Source organism: Meles meles, chromosome 11 (assembly GCF_922984935.1).
Source record: "Meles meles chromosome 11, mMelMel3.1 paternal haplotype, whole genome shotgun sequence".
NCBI lineage: Eukaryota > Metazoa > Chordata > Mammalia > Carnivora > Mustelidae > Meles > Meles meles.
Window position 1 is genome coordinate 21,360,259 of NC_060076.1, and position 18,763 is coordinate 21,379,021.

An 18,763-nucleotide genomic window follows, 5' to 3' on the forward strand; every position below is an offset into this window, starting at 1 on the left:
GATGTTGTAAATTGCCGATACCTTTCATCAAGCAGTTTTCCTTCTGGAATGTTTTCTTGGGTTGAATATTAAAGCTGGTAGTGTAGATAAACATTTTTACCTTCAAGATAGGAAATGGAATTACAGTATGAATGTGGTCCTTGAAACAGGCACAGCACAGTCCTCCCCACCCCATTTTGAAGTTGATTATTTGAATGAAATCAAAGCTAGTGGACGGTAAGGAAAAATTCCCCACCGTGGGGGCGCTTGGGTGGCTTAGACAGTTAAGCATCTGATTCTTGTTTTCCACTTAGGTCATGCTCCTGGGGTGGTGAGATCTAGCTCCACATCAGGCTCCGTGCTTGTGCTCAGGGGGAGTCAGAGGGGAGTCTTCTCCTCTGTCTCTCACCTTACTTGTGCGCTCATGCTCTCTCTCCCAAATAAATAAATCTTTAAAAAAAAATCCCAGCATGTTCATAATTAGTTGACTGTATTGCTGACACATCTCCAAACGTTGCTCCTTCATAATATAATTAGCCAGAGAAGTGTGTGCTTAAACGAACACTCCTAATGCATATCTAATGCAGATTGGTGCTCCTTATTTTTTTTTCTTTCTTTTGGTTGTAAACTGTTTTTAAATGGCTTAGTTCCTTGTGATAGTGAGAACTTTGGGCATTTCATGGAGGACCATATTTTTCTTACTACCTACTGTAGCCTCTGTTGGATTGATTTTGGAGTCTTTCTTAAAGGTAGCCATCTGCTTTCTTGGGTACCACTTAGTCTGAGTAGAAGTGGTGGAGGCTGCCATCTCTCTAAAGCATGATGGGAATATATGTGACAGGGCCATATGCCAGGCCAGATCCAGGCCAGAACCCTGTTATGGGGTTAAACATCAGTACTAAGAAGGATCCAGGGTATCACACAGATGTAGGGTTACATCTGTTTCCAGCAGCTATCTTGCTCTGGGAAAGCTGTGGGAGACAAGATTTGGAAGAGGGAGTTGTTACAGAACTCTTCCATACTGATTTGAATGCTCCTTTATGCAACCTTTTCTCCTGAGGTTTTGGCTAACTTCTCAGCTCAGTCTTATTCAGGGCCTAGACTGGACCCCTTCATTGTGAGGCTCCCCAGATTTAATGGACCTGGACTTTGGGGTCATACATCCCACGGCTTGAGTACTGGCTCTGTCTTTTATTGGTGGTGGACTTTTGAACATTACGTAAGCGCTTAGGAGCTCTGAGGGGCTCTTAAGCTCCATATTCGTATCTTTAAACTTTGTGAGGAAAAAACCATCTATCTTGCAAGGTTTTCTTTGATGAATAAATGAGATAGTATATATTTAATAGACTTATGTTTAGGAGGACTTTGATGAATGCTATTATGATTAAAATGATTGAGGTTTGAACAACATTCCCAAAATTCCCTGGTACAAAACTGATATTAGTTTTTGTGAGTCTTTTACTCCACTTTCATCTACGTGGCGTTTGGTAGGTGTGAGTTCCCTCCGTTGGATAACAAATGTAAAGGTGATGTGTACCTGTCTTGTTATTTATACTTACAATTTCCTAATGCCTCTTTCTTTCCTCAGGGGCTGTTACTCATATCAAAGGAACATTTATTACATCTCAAACAATGACAAAGTAGTGGCAAGCTATCGATGAACTATTATTTATTGTATTTACTATGCAAAATGTATTATTTTAAGTAGGCTTTGTGGGAGTGCAGGAGATGATCAAATAAAGATTCTGTTCTTTCCAGACAAGGACCATATATTTGGGAAGACATAATATATTCATAGAAAGACATTAAGCCCTCAAGCATGTGATGATAAATGGTAGCTATTCCTACTAGTATTTAATTTAGGTTCTGAGCTGAGCGTGTGCATAAAACTCAAACTTGGAAGCTTGTGGTAATGTGGATGCTAAGAACCCAACTGCGTACTACTGATTCGAAGACTTATCTCTGGGTAAGGGGAGAGGCTGTGCTTTCCAAGTTCTAGGCAGTTCAGATGTGCAGCTGCTGTTTAGAACCATGTGTTTAATCCAAGTCATGCTGGAATCCACTCTATCTCTCACCAAGGGACTATCCATCTTGAGTAGCTATGGTATGGGAACTCACCAAGTCATGGTTGCCCACCACTGGGCATCTCCATGAATCTCTGAACTGTAGTCCCCAGACACCAAGCTACTGATCTCTTATCAACTCCCAAATTAATATTTTTGGTATGAATTTTTAAAAATCATGTATATATATATTTTAAAAGATTTTATTTATTTATTTGACAGACAGAGATCACAAGCAGGCAGAGAGGCAAGCAGAGAGAGAGGGGGAAGCACGCTCCCTGCTGAGCAGAGAGCCCGATGCGGGGCTCGATCTCAGGACCCTGGGATCATGACCTGAGCTGAAGGTGGAGGCTTTAAACCCACTGAGCCACCCAGGCGCCCCCAAAATCTTTTATTTTTACAGGCCTTCCACTATTAGTCACGTCCAAAGATGGAAGCCAACATAGGTATCTTCTGTAGTCTTATACCTTTAGAATCTGTGCTTCTTCCTTAACCCAATGATCTATCACTAGGTTCCTTCCCAAACCTCTCCAATGTGCTGTTTAGAATTCCAGCTTCAAGGTTCATAAACCTACATAAACCTATACACTCAATCTCTTCACTGCTGCTCCCTCTATTTCCTTCTATAGCTAAACCCTGGTTTTAACTAGAAGATATTTTAGATGTCAACAATGACTGGGCAGCCTTTGAAACATTAACCACCTGTTTGGTTGGTTGCCCAGGTACACACAAATATACTCACGTCTTGTTTTGGGCTGGTTGATACGTCTAAAGGTTTGGTGCTGGGAAAAACATGACGAGAGGTAAGAAGCCTTGTGTCTGGTAAACATGTATGAAAAGGGACTGAATCCCTATGAGCAAATATGGGACTTGTGAGGTGGGTGGGGTTGGAGGGTTTATGAAATGACCACCTGGTTCTGGTTCTATAACTGCTGATGATGTGAATCTACACTGACCAGAGACTAACTCTTCTTTTAAAAATCCCAGAGCCCGGGTGCCTAGGTGGCTCAGTTGGTTAAATGTCTGCCTTCGGCTCAGGTCATGATCTCAAGAGTCCTGGGATCAAGCCCCACGTCAGGCTCCCTGCTTAGTGGAGACCCTGCTTCTCCCTCTCCCTCTGCTTCAACCCTTGCTTGTGTTTTTTTCTCTCCATCAAACAAATCAGTACAAATCTTTAAAAAAATATAAAATCACAGACCCAAGAGACTGGGTCGGGTGGGTTGAGCTGTTATATTGACGTTCTCATGAAAACTTCAATTCAACAGATGAAAGCCTGCCCTGGGAAAGAACTCTGGGGTTCTACCACAAACTCAACATCCACAGTGGGGCGGAGGTGTGTGCAGCTCCATCACGTCCACCAGTTCTGTATCGGAAGCTCATCTAAGAGAAACTACCTGTTTCTAAGGCCGAGAATGGTTGTTGGGGAGTTGGGAACACATCATACCATTTTCTCTCTCTCCAGTTCTTTGTATCAATAAATGCACTTACATTTTATTTTTTTCTAAAGATTTATTTATTTGAAAGTGAGAAAGAGCACAAGCAGGAGGGGCAGAGGGAGATGGCGGGAGAAATTCCAGCAGACTCCAACTCAGGGCTTGATATCAAGACCCTGAGATCAGGACCTGAGCTGGAACCAAGAGCCAGAGGCACTTTGCCCTTACGTCTGAAAAGCCTGCATGTCAAGACTGTGTGATTTTCTTGGCTTTCTAACAGACTGGGGAGAAAACTAAACATTAGAGTGAACAGCAGAAATTACATATATATTTTTCTCTGTATTTGAGTATAACTGGGACTCTTGGCTATATTTGCAATGACTATGGCCTCCTTATTTTAGATTTATTATGCTTTCTTGAATAAAATTGTATGTATGAACTTCCCACGACTTCATGAGGAATTTGGCATGTTCGTTTCTTCCCTTTGCCTCATTGCTCAGAGTTTTTAAATTAATTTGGAATTTGATTTTCAAATTATTCCTTTTTTTACACTGTTCAACTTTTCATTGTAGAATCCTTTACTACTAGTTATATCAAGCTCTGCAGTCACATTTTTAAAATTTTAAAAATTTTGTCAGGAAGAGAGAACACAAGCAGGGGAGTGGCAGGCAGAGGGAGAAGCAGGCTCCCCACTGAGCAAGGAGCCTGATGTAGGACTCGATCTGAGAACCCTGGGATTATGACCTGAGCCTCAGGCAGACACTTAACTGACTGAGCCACTCAGGCGTCACATTTAAATTGCAAAATATTTGAAGACGACTTTCTTCTACTCTTACATGAAGTAAAGTTTGTTTGAGTCTGAAATGGTCATGTCATAATCCATTTCCTTCAGATAGTTTCTGTAAATATTCTAGTGTGCTTTAGTAGTCAGAGCTGCGGAGAAGAAATTCCAAATCCGTTTTATAATTCTACGCTTGTCTCCTTCTATGCAGCTGATTTTTTTCCTTTATAGAAACATAAAGTGAATGTTTAGACTATATATACTTTCCCTATTAATTTGCTTTAAAGGTTCAAAGATTTTGTATCTATTTCATTTAATAATCAGTTGGCAACAAAACTATAATTGTGTTATCATCTACTTAGGAGTTTGTGATCTCATGATACATAGGAAAAAGTACCTGAAAATCTTAATATTTAAAAGAACCCAAGATGGATTGTTTCATTGACCAAAGAATTCTCCCTAATGCAAATAATATTACAATTGGAATATTTTCTATAGGTACACGTTTGTAAGTTTCACTGAATTGGGGTGTGTCTATTTTCTCTACTTCCGAAAAATTTTCTTTCTTTTTTTTTTTTTTAAAGATTTTGTTTATTTATTTGAGAGAGAGAGAAAGAGAGAGCATGAGAAGGGGGAGGGTCAGAGGGAGAAGCAGACTCCCTGACAAGCAGTGAGCCCAATGCGGGACTCGATCCTGGAATTCCAGGATCATGACCTGAGCGGAAGGCAGTCTCTTAACCAACTGAGCCTCCCAGGCATCCCCCCGAACAATCTTCTATATCTGCAGCTGGATTATTTGATGGGGTTCATGTTTTCTCTTTCGCATATGAGGGGGCTCTGTTGCAGCAAAATATTTTTTTCCTAAAATGTGAACTATAGGGCTAGAAGTTGGGGGTCGTAACTTGTGCGGTGCTTCTTCCCTTTGCAGAGGTCAAGTGTGGCCGTCCTCCGGAAGTACGCCATGCAGTGCTGGTGGGGAATCACAGCTCCAGCCCGGGCAGTGTGGCTCACTATGTCTGTCAAGAGGGCTTTGAGAGCCCTGGGGGAAAGATCACTTCTGTCTGCACGGAGAAAGGCACTTGGAGGAAAAGTGCTTTGACATGCACAGGTATAGACTTTCGTTCTGTGGGGCTTCTGTTTCCTGGAAGCAAACAGCCTGTTGGAGCTGGGGACCGCCAGCTGTCCCACTGCTCCCTCTGTGTACTGTGCCTGGCTGTGCCATTTACCAGAGTGGGCACCTGGCTTTAGGTGTGTTGGCTGAATCCCGAAGATTTAGAAGGTATATTGGAAAAATAAACTTGGGCATCGTCTTCTGCAACTCACCTGAAATCACAGTGATTCCCGTCTCCTCTACATGGCTGGCTGAGAAATGTTTCTCCATGAACCGTTTTCTCCGGGAGCATACTGGAAAGTCCTAACTCAGCTTATGTTGGCAGCTTTTCAAAGAAAAGGTGGTGTAATGGGTAAAGAGGTTTTTTAATGTTTGTTTTTAAATTTTTAATTGTGGCCAAATACACACAACATAAAATCTACCACCTTAACCATTTTAAAGTATCAAGTGTATTCACGCTGTCGGGCAACCCATCTCCAGACCCTTTTCATATTGCAAAACTGAAACTCGGTACCCGTTAACCAGTAACTCCGCACTTCCTCCTCCCTACGGTACCGCCATTGTACTTTCTGTTTCTGTGGATTTGACGAATTTAGATACCTCATATAGGCAGGATCAGGTAGCGTTTGTCCTTCTGTGACTGGCTAACTTCCCTTAGCATGATGTTCGGCGGGTTCATCCGTGTTTTTGCAAATCGTGGGGTTTCCTTCTTTTTAAAGGCTGAATAACATTCCGTCGTGTGTATTTGCCACATTGTGTTGATCCATTCATCACTGACTGACGCCTGTGTTGCGTCCACCTTCCGGCGGTTGTGAACAGTGCTTCTGTGAGGATGGGCATGCAGATATCTCTTTGAGAGCCTGCTTTCATTTCTTTTGGGTATATGCCCCACATGGGACTACTGGGGAAAGGAGTTCTGAGACATCAGTTCAAAGTCCAGCAGGGTCACCTGGGGGCTGTGTGTCATCAGGTGAGGCGTTATTTGCTCAGATCCTCGGTTTCTTCGTCTGTAAAAGGGGGAAAATAAAGTCTCCTTTTCCTGTCTCAAGAGTTATTGAGAGGGAATCGAAAGAGACCATTTATGGGGAATACTTTGAAAAATCTAAAGCACCTTGTACATGTTAGGACTTTTACTGAAATTCTTGGCCTGTCTTGAAGAAGGTCTTCTCATGAGTCACAAGTAAGCACTTCCTCATGCTTCAGTTCATAGCACTGCCTCCAAGGGACAAGGTGGGAGAAGGCAGCGACTCTGTTTGTGAGGGTCAGGCACGGGGTGTGACAAACGGTTGCTCTGGGAATGTGTTTCTAGATGCTGACGTGCTTGGATCTAGTGACAGATCTCTGAAGAGTGAAATCTCAAGGTAGCTTTGGGCTGCGTCTCTGGTTTGACCTGTGGCAGAACTGTGGTAGTATGTCTTGGGTCTTGCCGGTCAGAGCTTTCCATAGGAAAGTCGAGCCAGAGCAAGCGAAACATGGGGACTGCTAGTGATTATTTATCCATGGAGCAACGGTTCCTAACCGTGCAGGGCATAGGAATTTGGTGAAATCTATCAAATTGATTTAATAGGTATCCATTTAGCATACACTATGGTTGAGATACTTTGCCCGACACTACCTTCTTGGAATTTATGGGGCGACAGGGTAAACAGACTTATCTCCAGAGAAATGCACGTATGCACATACGTGAAATGTTTTACAGACTCAGGATGTTCACGGACTTCCCTGAAACAGGCGAAGAATTCAGCGCTGCTGCTGGAGGCATCTATGCCATGCGGTTCCCACCTTGGGTCGTCTCTGCCTCAGACGGAAGAGGATAGAGGCCAGAGATGGCAAGCATAGAAACAAAGAAGGGTAGATGTGGGTGGGAACCCAGTGATCAAGTTCAACCTGTTCTTAGGGAGTTCTCGTTGACTTAACCCTACCTGCAGAGAGAAGCGAGGGCAGCCCTGTAACTAACACCAAGGACTCCAGAGTCCCGGTCTCATTAGGGAAATTGAGAGGAGCTCATGCCATATTGGACCAGACTGATGGCCATTCCACCCTAGTTGTGTGTCTCAATAGCGCTTCTAAGAATTGTTTGGAGGCAGTGAGGCAGCTGTCTCAGGGGATGCCGAGTTAAACACTTGGGGAGGTGTTCCTGGCCCTGAGATCCCTATGGAGTCCCTTGATTGGAGAGCCGGGCATAGCTTCTGGACCCTCTGCCGCTGGCTTCGTGGCGCAGGCGGCTCTGCCTCCCCCGTTCAGAGTTCAGTGGGGGTACAGGGATTAGTCACTACATGAAAAACCAGTGGATCCGCATGGGGCATAGTAAGCTATTAATTAGCTGGTGCTTGTAGAGCACTTTGAAGAACAAACATGTTATGTAACTGCTAATTATAATTACCGTCCTCAGCTTGCCACCTTTCACAAAGTCTGTGGCTCCAGCGGCAGCTGTTTCCCTGGGTTTATGCAAGCTTTGATTTAAGGAGAGAAAAGGCATTTTCCCTGAGAGCTGGGATCTGTCTGGGAGGAGGTCTCTATGCACCCAATCAAGATTGGCAGCTAAATTCAATTTCTGCAGATAAAGGCAGTGATTTACGTGCTGATTAATTCACAGTGCCGCGCACACGGTCTGGGTGGGTAGGTAGGGGAGAGGCTTCTGGAAATGTAGTGTGAGATGCTGATTTCCATGGCACTTGCCCAGCTGAACCCTCTTCTGCCTCCTTTTCCCTGTTTTTCACCCATTTCTGCACGCCTCTCCTGCACCAGCTCCCTCTGTGTACTTTGTGTTCACCTTCTTTGATGTCCTTCTGGATTTTCCTCCAACGCCTGCTTCTCTGCCTAGCCTCTGAATGCCTTCTCTCTCTGCTCTCTGTTTTCATTCTGTTTACCCCTCTCTTTATACTTGAATGTTGAGTTCCAAATTCGGGGGAATAATCTATCTTCACTTCACCTGGATTGTTTTTAGTTAAAAATATTTTCGGAGGTCCTTATCTCTTTGGATGAGAAGCATGGATCTGTGTATGTTTTTAATGGAGTGTGAACGCTGGCAAGGTGGTGGGACTATTTTTTTTTCCCCCTTCTTTTTCTTTAAGGCCAGTTTGGACTGGAACCTCCAGACAGCTGAGAATTAGGCAACCATTTTAGTGTCTGGAAAAACCCCAGGTGGAAGCTTGATGTTTAGTGGGTTGGTTTACCTCAAGATCAAAGAGGCTGATTCATTCTTGATAAGACTGTCCCTGGCTTTCCTTCTGCTCTGGTGGTTTGGCTTCTCATGTTTAGAATCTGAGTTAATAATTATAAGGTTGATGCTCAGTCAAGCCGCACTCTTAGAAGGAAAACATCACTATGGAAACAGACTGTTTATTGGCTGCAATGCTTTCTGAGCTCCCCCCAACCCAACTCAGGCCCTGAGTCCAGTGCCTTCAGGCCTCCCGTTAGTCTCTGCCCCTCAGCTGTGTTGTTGATCTTCCTTTTCAGCCTAGTGACTGCTCGCTTGCAGCGGTAATGCGATTCAGATGGAAAACAAAGGTCAGCTGGAATAAATGGATACATTGATATAAATAGCCACATGGCTGAGATTTATTTGAATATGTGTATAATGTTTGGACTGTCAGGCATGATAGCTACCTTTGGCTGGGTACCAACTTGCATACCCAGGGCTCTGCTAGGGGTCTTCGTGCTTGGTTTCATTTTGTCATCAGGGAAACCCTGTAAAATAAGTACTGGTATTTTTCATTTCATAGGTGAGTAATCTGAGACTTGTAGAAGTTAGGCAACATTCCCAGGGTCCTTCAGTAACTAGTAAATGGCAGAGATGGGACTTGAACTTCGGTCTGGACACCTGGAAAGCCCATGATCTCTGTCCTATGAATGTTTCCCAAGCTTAAGTCATTTGTATACCACCCTGATGATGTTTGCTGCAACAAAAGTATTATTTTTTTAAAATAGGTTTCTTTAAAAACCTCATATTTAAAATTTCAAATCGTAATTTAAATGTATTGATCAAAGACACTTTGTAGGGTATGTGATATTACGATTTGGATGAACTGTGTGTATTTTTTTTCTAACATACACAAAAGTCAGTATAAGCAAACATACATCACTTTATTCATGGGCCACAAAAAAGTCATCTTAAGGTGTATAATGCATTTTAGGAAAGCGTTGCTCTAAGTCCTACTACTTCTACCTACTGTACGTGACTCTGAAGACTGAAAAACAGGAAAGGACAGATAGTAGAACTCTTATGGCAAGCATGCACTTATTCAAAGTAGTCACTTCGATTTCAGGGGTGCTGCCATTATCAAAATGTACCTGTTTTGTAATCTGTGTTTGGGAATTGCCTTTGGAAGTAGTTCGTGAGTCATAGTAGACGATCAGTCACTTGGAAATCAGATACTGTTTTTGACGAGAAATGACACTGAGCTTGACCGTCTGCTTCAATCACCTGAACTTATTCTCAATGATCTTTTACTCTTCCCAAAAATAGAGAGGGTTATAGGTTATGTATAGGTGTTTTTGAGAAGGTTATAAAGTTGGAAACCAAGAGAGTCTGCTGAGTCAGTCCCTGTCCACAGTGGGACTCCTAAGTGTGGTATATGCCCACTGCCTCTGTCCCCTTCCTCTCTGCTCTTCCCAGCCTATAGTGAGCCACCCAGAGCCTTCACTCCACTGTAGTTTTCTCACCAAGCTCCCTAGTGACCACCCGTCAACTTCCTGTTCTAGTTTCACTCCTCAGTCCTCTTAACCTTTCCACAACATTTGCTGTTGTTGATCACCTGTCCATACATTCATCCATCCGTTCAGCCAGTCAACCAAATAATAAATATTAAAACAAATATCTAAGGTACTCTCTTAGGTTCTGGGGATAGAAAGATAAGCCTGGTCTTTGCTGTCATAGAGCTTGCATGCAGGAGAGACAGACACTAAGTAACCAATTACAGAATTATTCAGTTATAGATGTGATAAGTACTGCAGAGAAATGCTGGGTGCTAGTAGAATACTAAAATACATACATAGAGACATACACATACATACATATATGGAACTGGACAAAACCCAGGCCCTGCTCTCCCTACCTCCACCCGAAGTCAAGCTTCACATTCATCATGGCACTTTGCGTGCTCTGTCAGGGGACCAGAAACCATGTGAAAGAAGAAAGAGGTGAAGGTTTTCCCTGGTGCTTCTTGGGTCGGAGGTGAGGGCGTTGTGGGGAATTGGTGGGAAAGAAGGGAGATAACTTTGGAGGAAGCGGACGCTCCTTCCCATCTCCTTTCCTTGACCTCCAAGCATCCCGCCTCCAGCCAGTCTCCTCCCTCTCTGCTGCTCTGTGTCCCCTGGTTTCCTCTTGGGCTCCATGTTTCCCACATTCTGCTATTGGGCTGCTCTCTGTCCTCCCTGGGTGTTACCCCACACTTCGTATCAATGACCATCCACACCTTGCTGACTCTGGAGATGATTTTTTCACCTGGATAGTCTGTAGATAACGCCTATCTAGCATGTTCCAAACACAGTTGGTTGGTCTTTTTCTCCCAAGCCCAGGGTGCTTCCTCCTCTGTTTCTCAGGAGAAGAGTACAAGACAATCCATTTGGACTCTTAAGCTCAAAGGCTAGCAGTCACCCAAATTCTCGGCTGTTCCCCATCACTCACCTCCTACTGCTTCTCCTTCAGGGTTGTCTTATGGCTTTCATACCCAGCCCCCAGGCCACCTCTCCTCCTCCCTGCTGAACACCGTCACAGTGCCGCCCAGCCCCTCCTGGCCCTGGAGTCCGGCAGTCCTAGTTCTGAATCTTAGCTTGACTGGTTGTAACCTTACAACCCGCATAACCTTTGTCAGGTTGTGTAACTTCTCCAAGCCTCAGGTCTAGAAAATGGACATAATAATATCAAGCTCATGGGCTTGTTTTAAATTAAATTAATTTTTAATATACTTTCCCCCAGTTTTACTGAGAAATAATGACATACATTCCTGCGTAAGTGTAAGGCACACAGTGTGATGGTCTGACGTGTTATGAAATTATTATCCTGGAGCTATTTTGAAGATTAAATAAGTGACGCTTTTAAAGTTCTATACATATTATCGGGTACATAATAATAACTCAGTAAATGTACGCTGTTGCTTCCTACGACTGCGATTCAGGTAGGATCTGATCTTTAAATATCTATCAGTGTTTGGCATCTCATAGTCGCCGGGTAAAGAGTATCCTGTTCTTATGATCTCCAGTTCTACTCCAATGTTTACTTTGCAAAACGCCAGAGTTATCTTTCTAAAGGAAAAAAAAAAGCACCGTTATGTTCTTGTTTTTAGCTACCCATTGCTTATAGGAATAAGTCCGTGCTTAGCGTGGCAAGTGGGGTCGTTCCCCGTCTGATCCTGTCTTGTCTCCTTCTTAGTACCCGGAATATGCCACAGCCCCTTACGGTTCCAGGCGCTAGCCCTGCTGTCTGTTTGCTTACATGTGTCCCCACTCTTCAGCCTTTCATCCATCAAGGTCATGCCCTCTACAAAGCTGGCTTCCCCAGACCCTCCAGTGAGGGTGGGTGGCTTCTTTCTCTAGACCCCATGGTACTTGTGTGTAAATTTGTTCTACAGTTTATCGGGTTCTAATTTCCCTGCTTATATGTTTGCTCCCCCCATTAGACATCATGTTCCTGGGGGAAGGACTTTTGTTCTAATTATTGTCATAGCCCAGTGCCTGGCATGGGAGGATGCTTGGCATTTGGTAATCATTCAGTGAGTGGCGCAGAAAGAGCCCTGGAGTCAGTTCCAAAGAGAACTTGCAGAAATGTGTTCAGTTATCGGTACTATTAGAATTAGGGTATCTCTTTAAGGGAGCAGCATTTATATGATGTTTACTATCTGATGGGTTTATAAAGAGATCTTTCCAGCTGATTTGTAGACACCTGGAGGGGAAAGCAACTGCATTTTGTTAAACTGCTCCTCGGGATGAGCTATCTGACATCCCTGTAATCAGATCTTGGTCCCATCTGTGCAAGAGAGCATGGCACAGGCAGGAGGCAGATGGCAATTTTGAGATATCATTTGCTGTTGTCATAGTGAATGAGCAAAAAGGAAGGACAAGAAAGGAAACTTTCATGTCTCCTTTCTCATCTCTGTTTGGGTGGCAAAGGGGTCCCCAGTGAGAAGGAAATTTACTTTGCTGGCAGTCAGAGACAAGGTGAGGGGGATCTGTTTCTGTTTCTTTCTGGACCGGGTGGTGAGTTCGTTTCAGAGGGATGTGTGAGGGGGCAGAGTCCAGGGCTCTAACACCTTTGAAGGGTGATGGGGAAGGGAGGGGCCAGAGTATCTGGAGCTTGTTCAAGCTGATAAAACACTGACACCAGCGTCATCTTCATGCTCCCCAAGGGGGTGAACAGACAGGATCTTTGCATCTGTTGGGGTACCCATGTCCACAACTGGAGTATTTCTTTGATTTTATTTTATCTGTGCTCTGGGAAAATTATTGATATAAAGACCCGGGAATGCTTTAGATAGCCATAGGTGATCCTCTGGTGTCTCTCAGGAATTGGTCTGTTTTCTCTGTCTGCCTGTATTTATTCTCACTTACTGACAGCCTGACCAAGGCTTAGCCAAGACCCAGTAATGCTGCTGATGGATGATTTAGTAAAGATGTAAAATCTCTTTTTTCTTTAAATATTTATTTATTTATTAGAGAGAGAGAACGAGAGAGAGAGAGAGAGCATGCGAGGGGGGAGGATCAGAGGGAGAAGCAGACTCCCCGCTGAGCAGGGAGCTGGGTGCAGGACCTGATCCCTAGACTCCAGGATCATGACCCGAGCCAAAGGCAGTTGCCCAACAACTGAGCCACCCAAAGATGTAAAGTCTTGTATGGCAAAGAGATCATCAGTAGACCAGGGTCTGTCTAACGGTCGCATTAGTTCTGGCTGCAGGGGAAATGAGTCAGTACTCAGTGCCTGACGTGTAGGCTCTCTTCCCCATGGTGGAGGCTGAGGAAGGGAGAGGCGAAGAGAGAGAACTGAGAGGGAGAGCTGAAAGGAGCCATCTTCTGAGATGGAGAATTATTTTTCTTCACCCTCTTGATGGGAATCTTACCTTGGGTTTCCCAGAAAACAGAGCCTGAGGCACAGGGCTTACATTTATTCCATGATGGGGAATGACATCCCAGAAAGCAGGGGTAAGGGGTCCCGTGAGTAGAGCCGGGAAGGACAGAGAGTCAATACTGTCCATTGGAAACTGTGACCTCAGAACCAAGGCCCTAATACATTTCCCAATTTGCCAAATTTATTACATGAAATACACACAGAATATTTATTTATTTATTAAATGATTTTATTTATTTATTAAATGATTTATTTATTGATTTGACAGACGGAGATCACAAGTAGGCAGAGAAGTAGGTGGAAGCAGGCTCCCTGCTGAGCAGAGAGCCCGATGCGGGGCTCCATCCCAGGACCCCCGAGATCATGACCTGAGCTGAAGGCAGAGGCTTCACCCACTGAGCCACCCAGGTGCCCCCACACAGAATATTTTTAAAAAGCAGGACAACTTGGAGAAATCGGTGGCTTTCCGATAAGTCAGAATTAAATGGCTTCAGTTAGAGCAGCCCCAGAAATATCTGGGGAGATTATGGAGAATTTATTTCATTTACTCCGAGCTGCTCCTGAGGAATGGCCCTGTGTGGGGACTGCTGCCCCTTTTTGGGATAGCAGTGACCTGGCAAGTGACCTGGCAATAAGAGTGTTTTGTCAGCCAGGTGGGATGAAGCCGGAAACACTTCTTTCCTGAGCAGCGGCCAGGAGGAGTCAGGGCACAGCTGGGGGCCTCTCTCCATCCCACAGGAGTGGAACGCCAGTGGCATCCAGTGGCCTACCAGACCAATCACAGCTTGGAGTTCTTAGCCATTCTCAAGCGGGTACCTAGCTTTTCTTCTCATCCAAGTCAGGTAATGGGCCAGGCTCGTTCTCCATGGAGATAAATGGGGTGCTTGGCCTGGGGCAGTCTGAATGGCCTGATCTGGTGTCTGAATCAGGGCTCTGAACAGTGATTAGCAGAGATACAAGCAGCACCGAGAAACTAAGTCATGCCAAAGGCCGCTGATGGCACTTTGTGAATGGACTCTCGTTTTCTGTTTCAGAAATAATTACAGAAATCCGTGCTGTCTCAGTGTTTAATAACACCTGCGTGAGGTGGCAGGTAAACCCAGGAAGCATCCTCTCCAAGACTGTCTACGTGGTAAGTAAAATGTTCCACTTTTTCCCTCTGGGAGCATGACTTGGAGAGACTTCCTTTCATGAGTGCTTCTCCACCTAATAGAATGACTGTTCTTTTCAAAAGTGATCAGATTTTTTCCCCCAGATATCTGGTTTATTTTATTTTACATTCTGCGCTTAATATATGTGTCCTCTGGCAGGGGCTGGGTGGGGGGATATGTTTATATTTGGCATCATCATGATTGCTTGTTTCCCAGCACTCGAATCTCACGCCCCCAGAAGAGGAGAAGCATCTGCTGCCTCGGGGACAGGAGGCAGCGAGTGGTTCTCAGGGTGCGACGGTCTCCATGGACGGCTGGTCCTTTGCATGCAGCATGGCCCTCCCTAGAGGGACTCCTCATTTTATGTCACTTCTTAGGGTTCACTGGTAACTGGGCTGATCAGCCTCGATACCTGATAGCAGAGGCTGACGTCGTTCATCTCCCCTGCGACACAGTGTGGGATTAAAGGAAATGGTAGGACAATGGGATTCAGTTCCACCAAGTCTCTCTCCTTTGTTTTCACTGGAGTCACAGTGGGTTCTTTTTTCTCCCCCCACCAAAGATATACATAAAAGGACAACGGTTATACTCGATGGAATCCGTTCATGAGGAGACAGTCAACGTGACCACAGAAAGCAGGACCCCAGAAGTGTGCCTAGATCTGCACCAAGGCACCAACTACACCGTGAGCATTTCCACCGCCCCTCCTGTGCGCTCCGTGCCGGCCATCATCGGGTTCCAGACCGCTGGTAGGTGGAGGTGAAGTCTCATTGCCTCCCAGAGAATGCCAAGCACAGGATGTGGGGAGATGTCCTTCAGAGTCCGTTGGGCACAAGAGTTCATGGTGGCTTTCTGAGGTCTGTAGTCAGGAGGGTGCAGTTCTAGCGGGCCTAGTAGGAGAGATTCCTGTCCTTTGATGCCAGGCCAATGGGCAGTGATGGATTGTTTCTCGGCTGGGTCCCTGGTTGAAATGGAAGGTAGTTAGGCATTTAAAAGAAGAGAACATTTGGTGACGAGGCAGTCAATTCTCAATTATCCAAGGCACTAGAGGGTTGCCATGTGACATACCGGTTGCAGGAAACACAACAGTCCTTTCTTCCTCTTGGCTATGGGAGAGGAGAAGCTGGGGAGGTGACCAATGGCTTCACATCTAGAATGGAAACTGACCCCAGGACTGGTTGCGGGTGTGAACCAAGATGACACTGGGTGAGCGGATAGGGAGAGGCAGCCCTAGGATGTGGGAAGGGAGATATTAGGTGAAAAGAGAAGTGGACAGGAAGGAGTTTCTAACAGCAGTAATAAACCCCATTGCTCATACGTATCTCATGGATTTTTATAGTAATGTTGGGACAATTATAATAATTTTTTCATAATACTCATTATGGGGTATCAGGACTAATTAAATACCTTTTGAGCAAATCTCGAGCAGCCATTAGTGTCATTTATTATTTTGGGTGAGTTTAGGTAGTTCTCAACTAGCTGATGTCCCCTTAAAAGGTGCCTCAGCCTCCAGGCATTGGTGCCACTGGGAACTGGGATGTGACATGGATTTGGCAGAAATGATGAAATAATCTGCCAGTCTTAACAACAGAGAGTAAATTACGAAATTACACAAATTAGGTCCCCAGGATACTTGTATGTAAATAAAACAATATATTTCTTTCTAAGTAAATAATACGTAGGGAAAAGTGTTTTAGAATGAATATGATAACTGCAGAATCTTGTTCAAAATTAATGATAAACTCCTATGGATTGATCAGGAATACATCTTCTTCCTTTTTTTTCTTATAAGTTTTTAATTTCAATTCCTGTACAGTTAACATACAGTGTTAATATGGTTTCAGGTGTACAATACAGCGATTCGCCATTCTCTACATGACTCAGAGCTTGTCGTGATGAGTACACGTGTTAACCCCCATCACCTGCTTAACCCACCCCCACCAACCTCCCCTCCGGTGATCATCGGTTTTTTGGTTTGTCTCCCTCTCTCTCTGTTTTTCCCTTTGCTCATTTGTTTTGTTTCTTAAATCCCACCTATGAAGGAAATCCTGTGATATTTGTCTTTCTCTGACTGACTTATTTCACTTAGCATAATACTCTATAGCTCCATCCATGTCATGGCAAATGGGCAGATTTCATTCTTTTTTATGGCTGAATAATATTCCTCTGTGTGTGTGTGTGTGCACGAGTGTGTGCACGTGCACATGTATGTGTGTATGGGTGTATGCCACATCTCTATCCATTCATCAGTTGATGGAAACTTGGGCTACTTCCACAGTTTGGCTGTTGTAAATTATGCTACTGTACACATAGGGGTGCATGTATCCCTTTGAATTAGAGTTCTTGCATTCTTTGGGTAAGTACCCAGTAATGCAATTACTGGGTCTTAGGGTAGTTCCATTTTTAACTTTTTGAGGAACTTCAGTACTGTTTTCCACAGTGGCTGAACCCAGTTTGCATTCCCACAACAGTGTGCACAGAGAGTTCCTTTTTCTCTACATCCTCAACAGCACTGGTTGTTTCTTGTGTTGTTGATCTCAGCCATTTGGACAGGTGTGGTGATGACATCACTGTGGTTTTGATCTGCATTTCCTGGTGATGAGTGATGCCGAACACCTTTCAGTGTGTCTGTTGGCCATCTGCATGTCTTCTTTGGAAAAAACGTTCATGTCTTTTGCTCATTTTTTTATTGGGTTATTTTGTTTTTTGGGTGTTGAGTTGTATCCGTTCTTTATATATATTGGATACTAATGCTTTATCAGAGATACTATTTGCAAGTATCTTCTCCCATTCCATAAGTTACCTTTTAGTTTTGTTGATTGTTTCCTTCGCTCTGCCAAAGCTTTTCATTTTGATGTAGTCCCAGTAGTTTATTTTTGCTTTTGTTTCCCTTGCCTCAGGAAATACATGTGGAGAAATGTTGTTGTGGCTGGTGTTAGAGAAATTACTGTCAGCTCTCTTCTAGGATTTCTATGGTTTCAGATCTCACATTTAGGTCTTTAATCCACTTGCAGTTTATTTTGGTGTGTGGTGAAAGAGAGTGGTCTCTGTTGTTGTTCAGTGTTCCCAACACCATTTGTTGCAGAGACTATCTTTTCCCCATTGCCTATTGTTTCCTGCTTTGTTGTAGATTAATTGACCATGTAATTGTGGGTTTATTTCTGGGTTTTCTCTTCTGTTACATTGATCTATGGTGTCTGTTTTTGTGCTAGTATCATACTGTTTTGATCGCAACAGCTTTGTAATAAAACTTAAAGTCTGGAATCATGATGCCTCCAGTTTTGTTTTTCTTTTTCAAAGTTGCTTGGCTACTCACAGCCTTTTGTGGTCCCATACAAATTTTAGGATTGTTTGTTGTAGTTCTCTGAAAAATTCTGTTGGTATTTTGATAGGGGTTCCATTAAATCTGTAGATTGCTTTGGGTGGTATGGACATTTTAACAATATGGTGTTCTTCCAATCCACCAGCGTGGAATGTCTCCATTTCTTTGTGTTGTCTTCAGTTTCTTTCATCAATGTTTTATAGTTTCCAGAGCACAAGTCTTTCACCACTGTGGTTAAGTTTATTCCTAGGTATTTTATTGTTTTTGGTGCAATTGTAAATGGGAATGTTTTCTTTTTTTTTCTTTTTTCTTATTTTTAAAGATTTTATTTATTGATTTGACAGAGGTCACAAGTAGGCAGAGAGGCAGGCAAAGAGGGGAGCGGCGAAGCAGGCTCCCTGCTGAGCAGAGAGCCTGATGTGGGGCTCCATCCCAGGACCCTGGGATCATGATCTGAGCCAAAGGCAGAGGGTTAACCCACTGAGCCACCCAGGTGTCCTGGGAGTGTTTTCTTAATTTCTCTTTCCTCTGCTTCATTATTAGTGTATAGAAATGCAACAGATTTCTGTATGATGATTTTGCATCCTGTGACTTTACCAAATTCGTTTATCAGTTTTAGTAGTTTTTTGGTGGAATTTTTAGGATTTTCCGTATATAGCGTCATGTCACCTGTAAATAGTACAAGTTTGCTTCTTCCTTACCAATTTGGATGCCTTTTACTTCTTTTTATTGTCTGATTGCTGAGGCCAGGACTTCCAGTACTGTGTTAAACAAAAGTGGTAAGAGCGGACATCCTTGTCTTGTTCTTGACCTTAGGAGAAAAGCTCTCTGTTTTCCCCCATTAAGAATGATATTAGCTGT

The 18,763-nt window shown here is 43.9% G+C and overlaps 1 protein-coding gene across 4 annotated transcripts in view; it reads left to right on the top strand.

Annotated features, from left to right (window-relative positions):
• SUSD1 (sushi domain containing 1) overlaps window positions 1-18,763 on the top strand; it is a 129,962-nt gene that overhangs the window by 34,616 nt on the left and 76,583 nt on the right. For all 4 annotated transcript variants that reach the window (XM_046023878.1, XM_046023876.1, XM_046023877.1 and 1 more), the window contains exons 6-8: window positions 5,185-5,364; window positions 14,464-14,561; window positions 15,143-15,329. In XM_046023878.1, coding sequence (XP_045879834.1) covers window positions 5,185-5,364; window positions 14,464-14,561; window positions 15,143-15,329 — 465 coding nt within the window. The remainder of the gene's footprint in view (window positions 1-5,184; window positions 5,365-14,463; window positions 14,562-15,142; window positions 15,330-18,763) is intronic.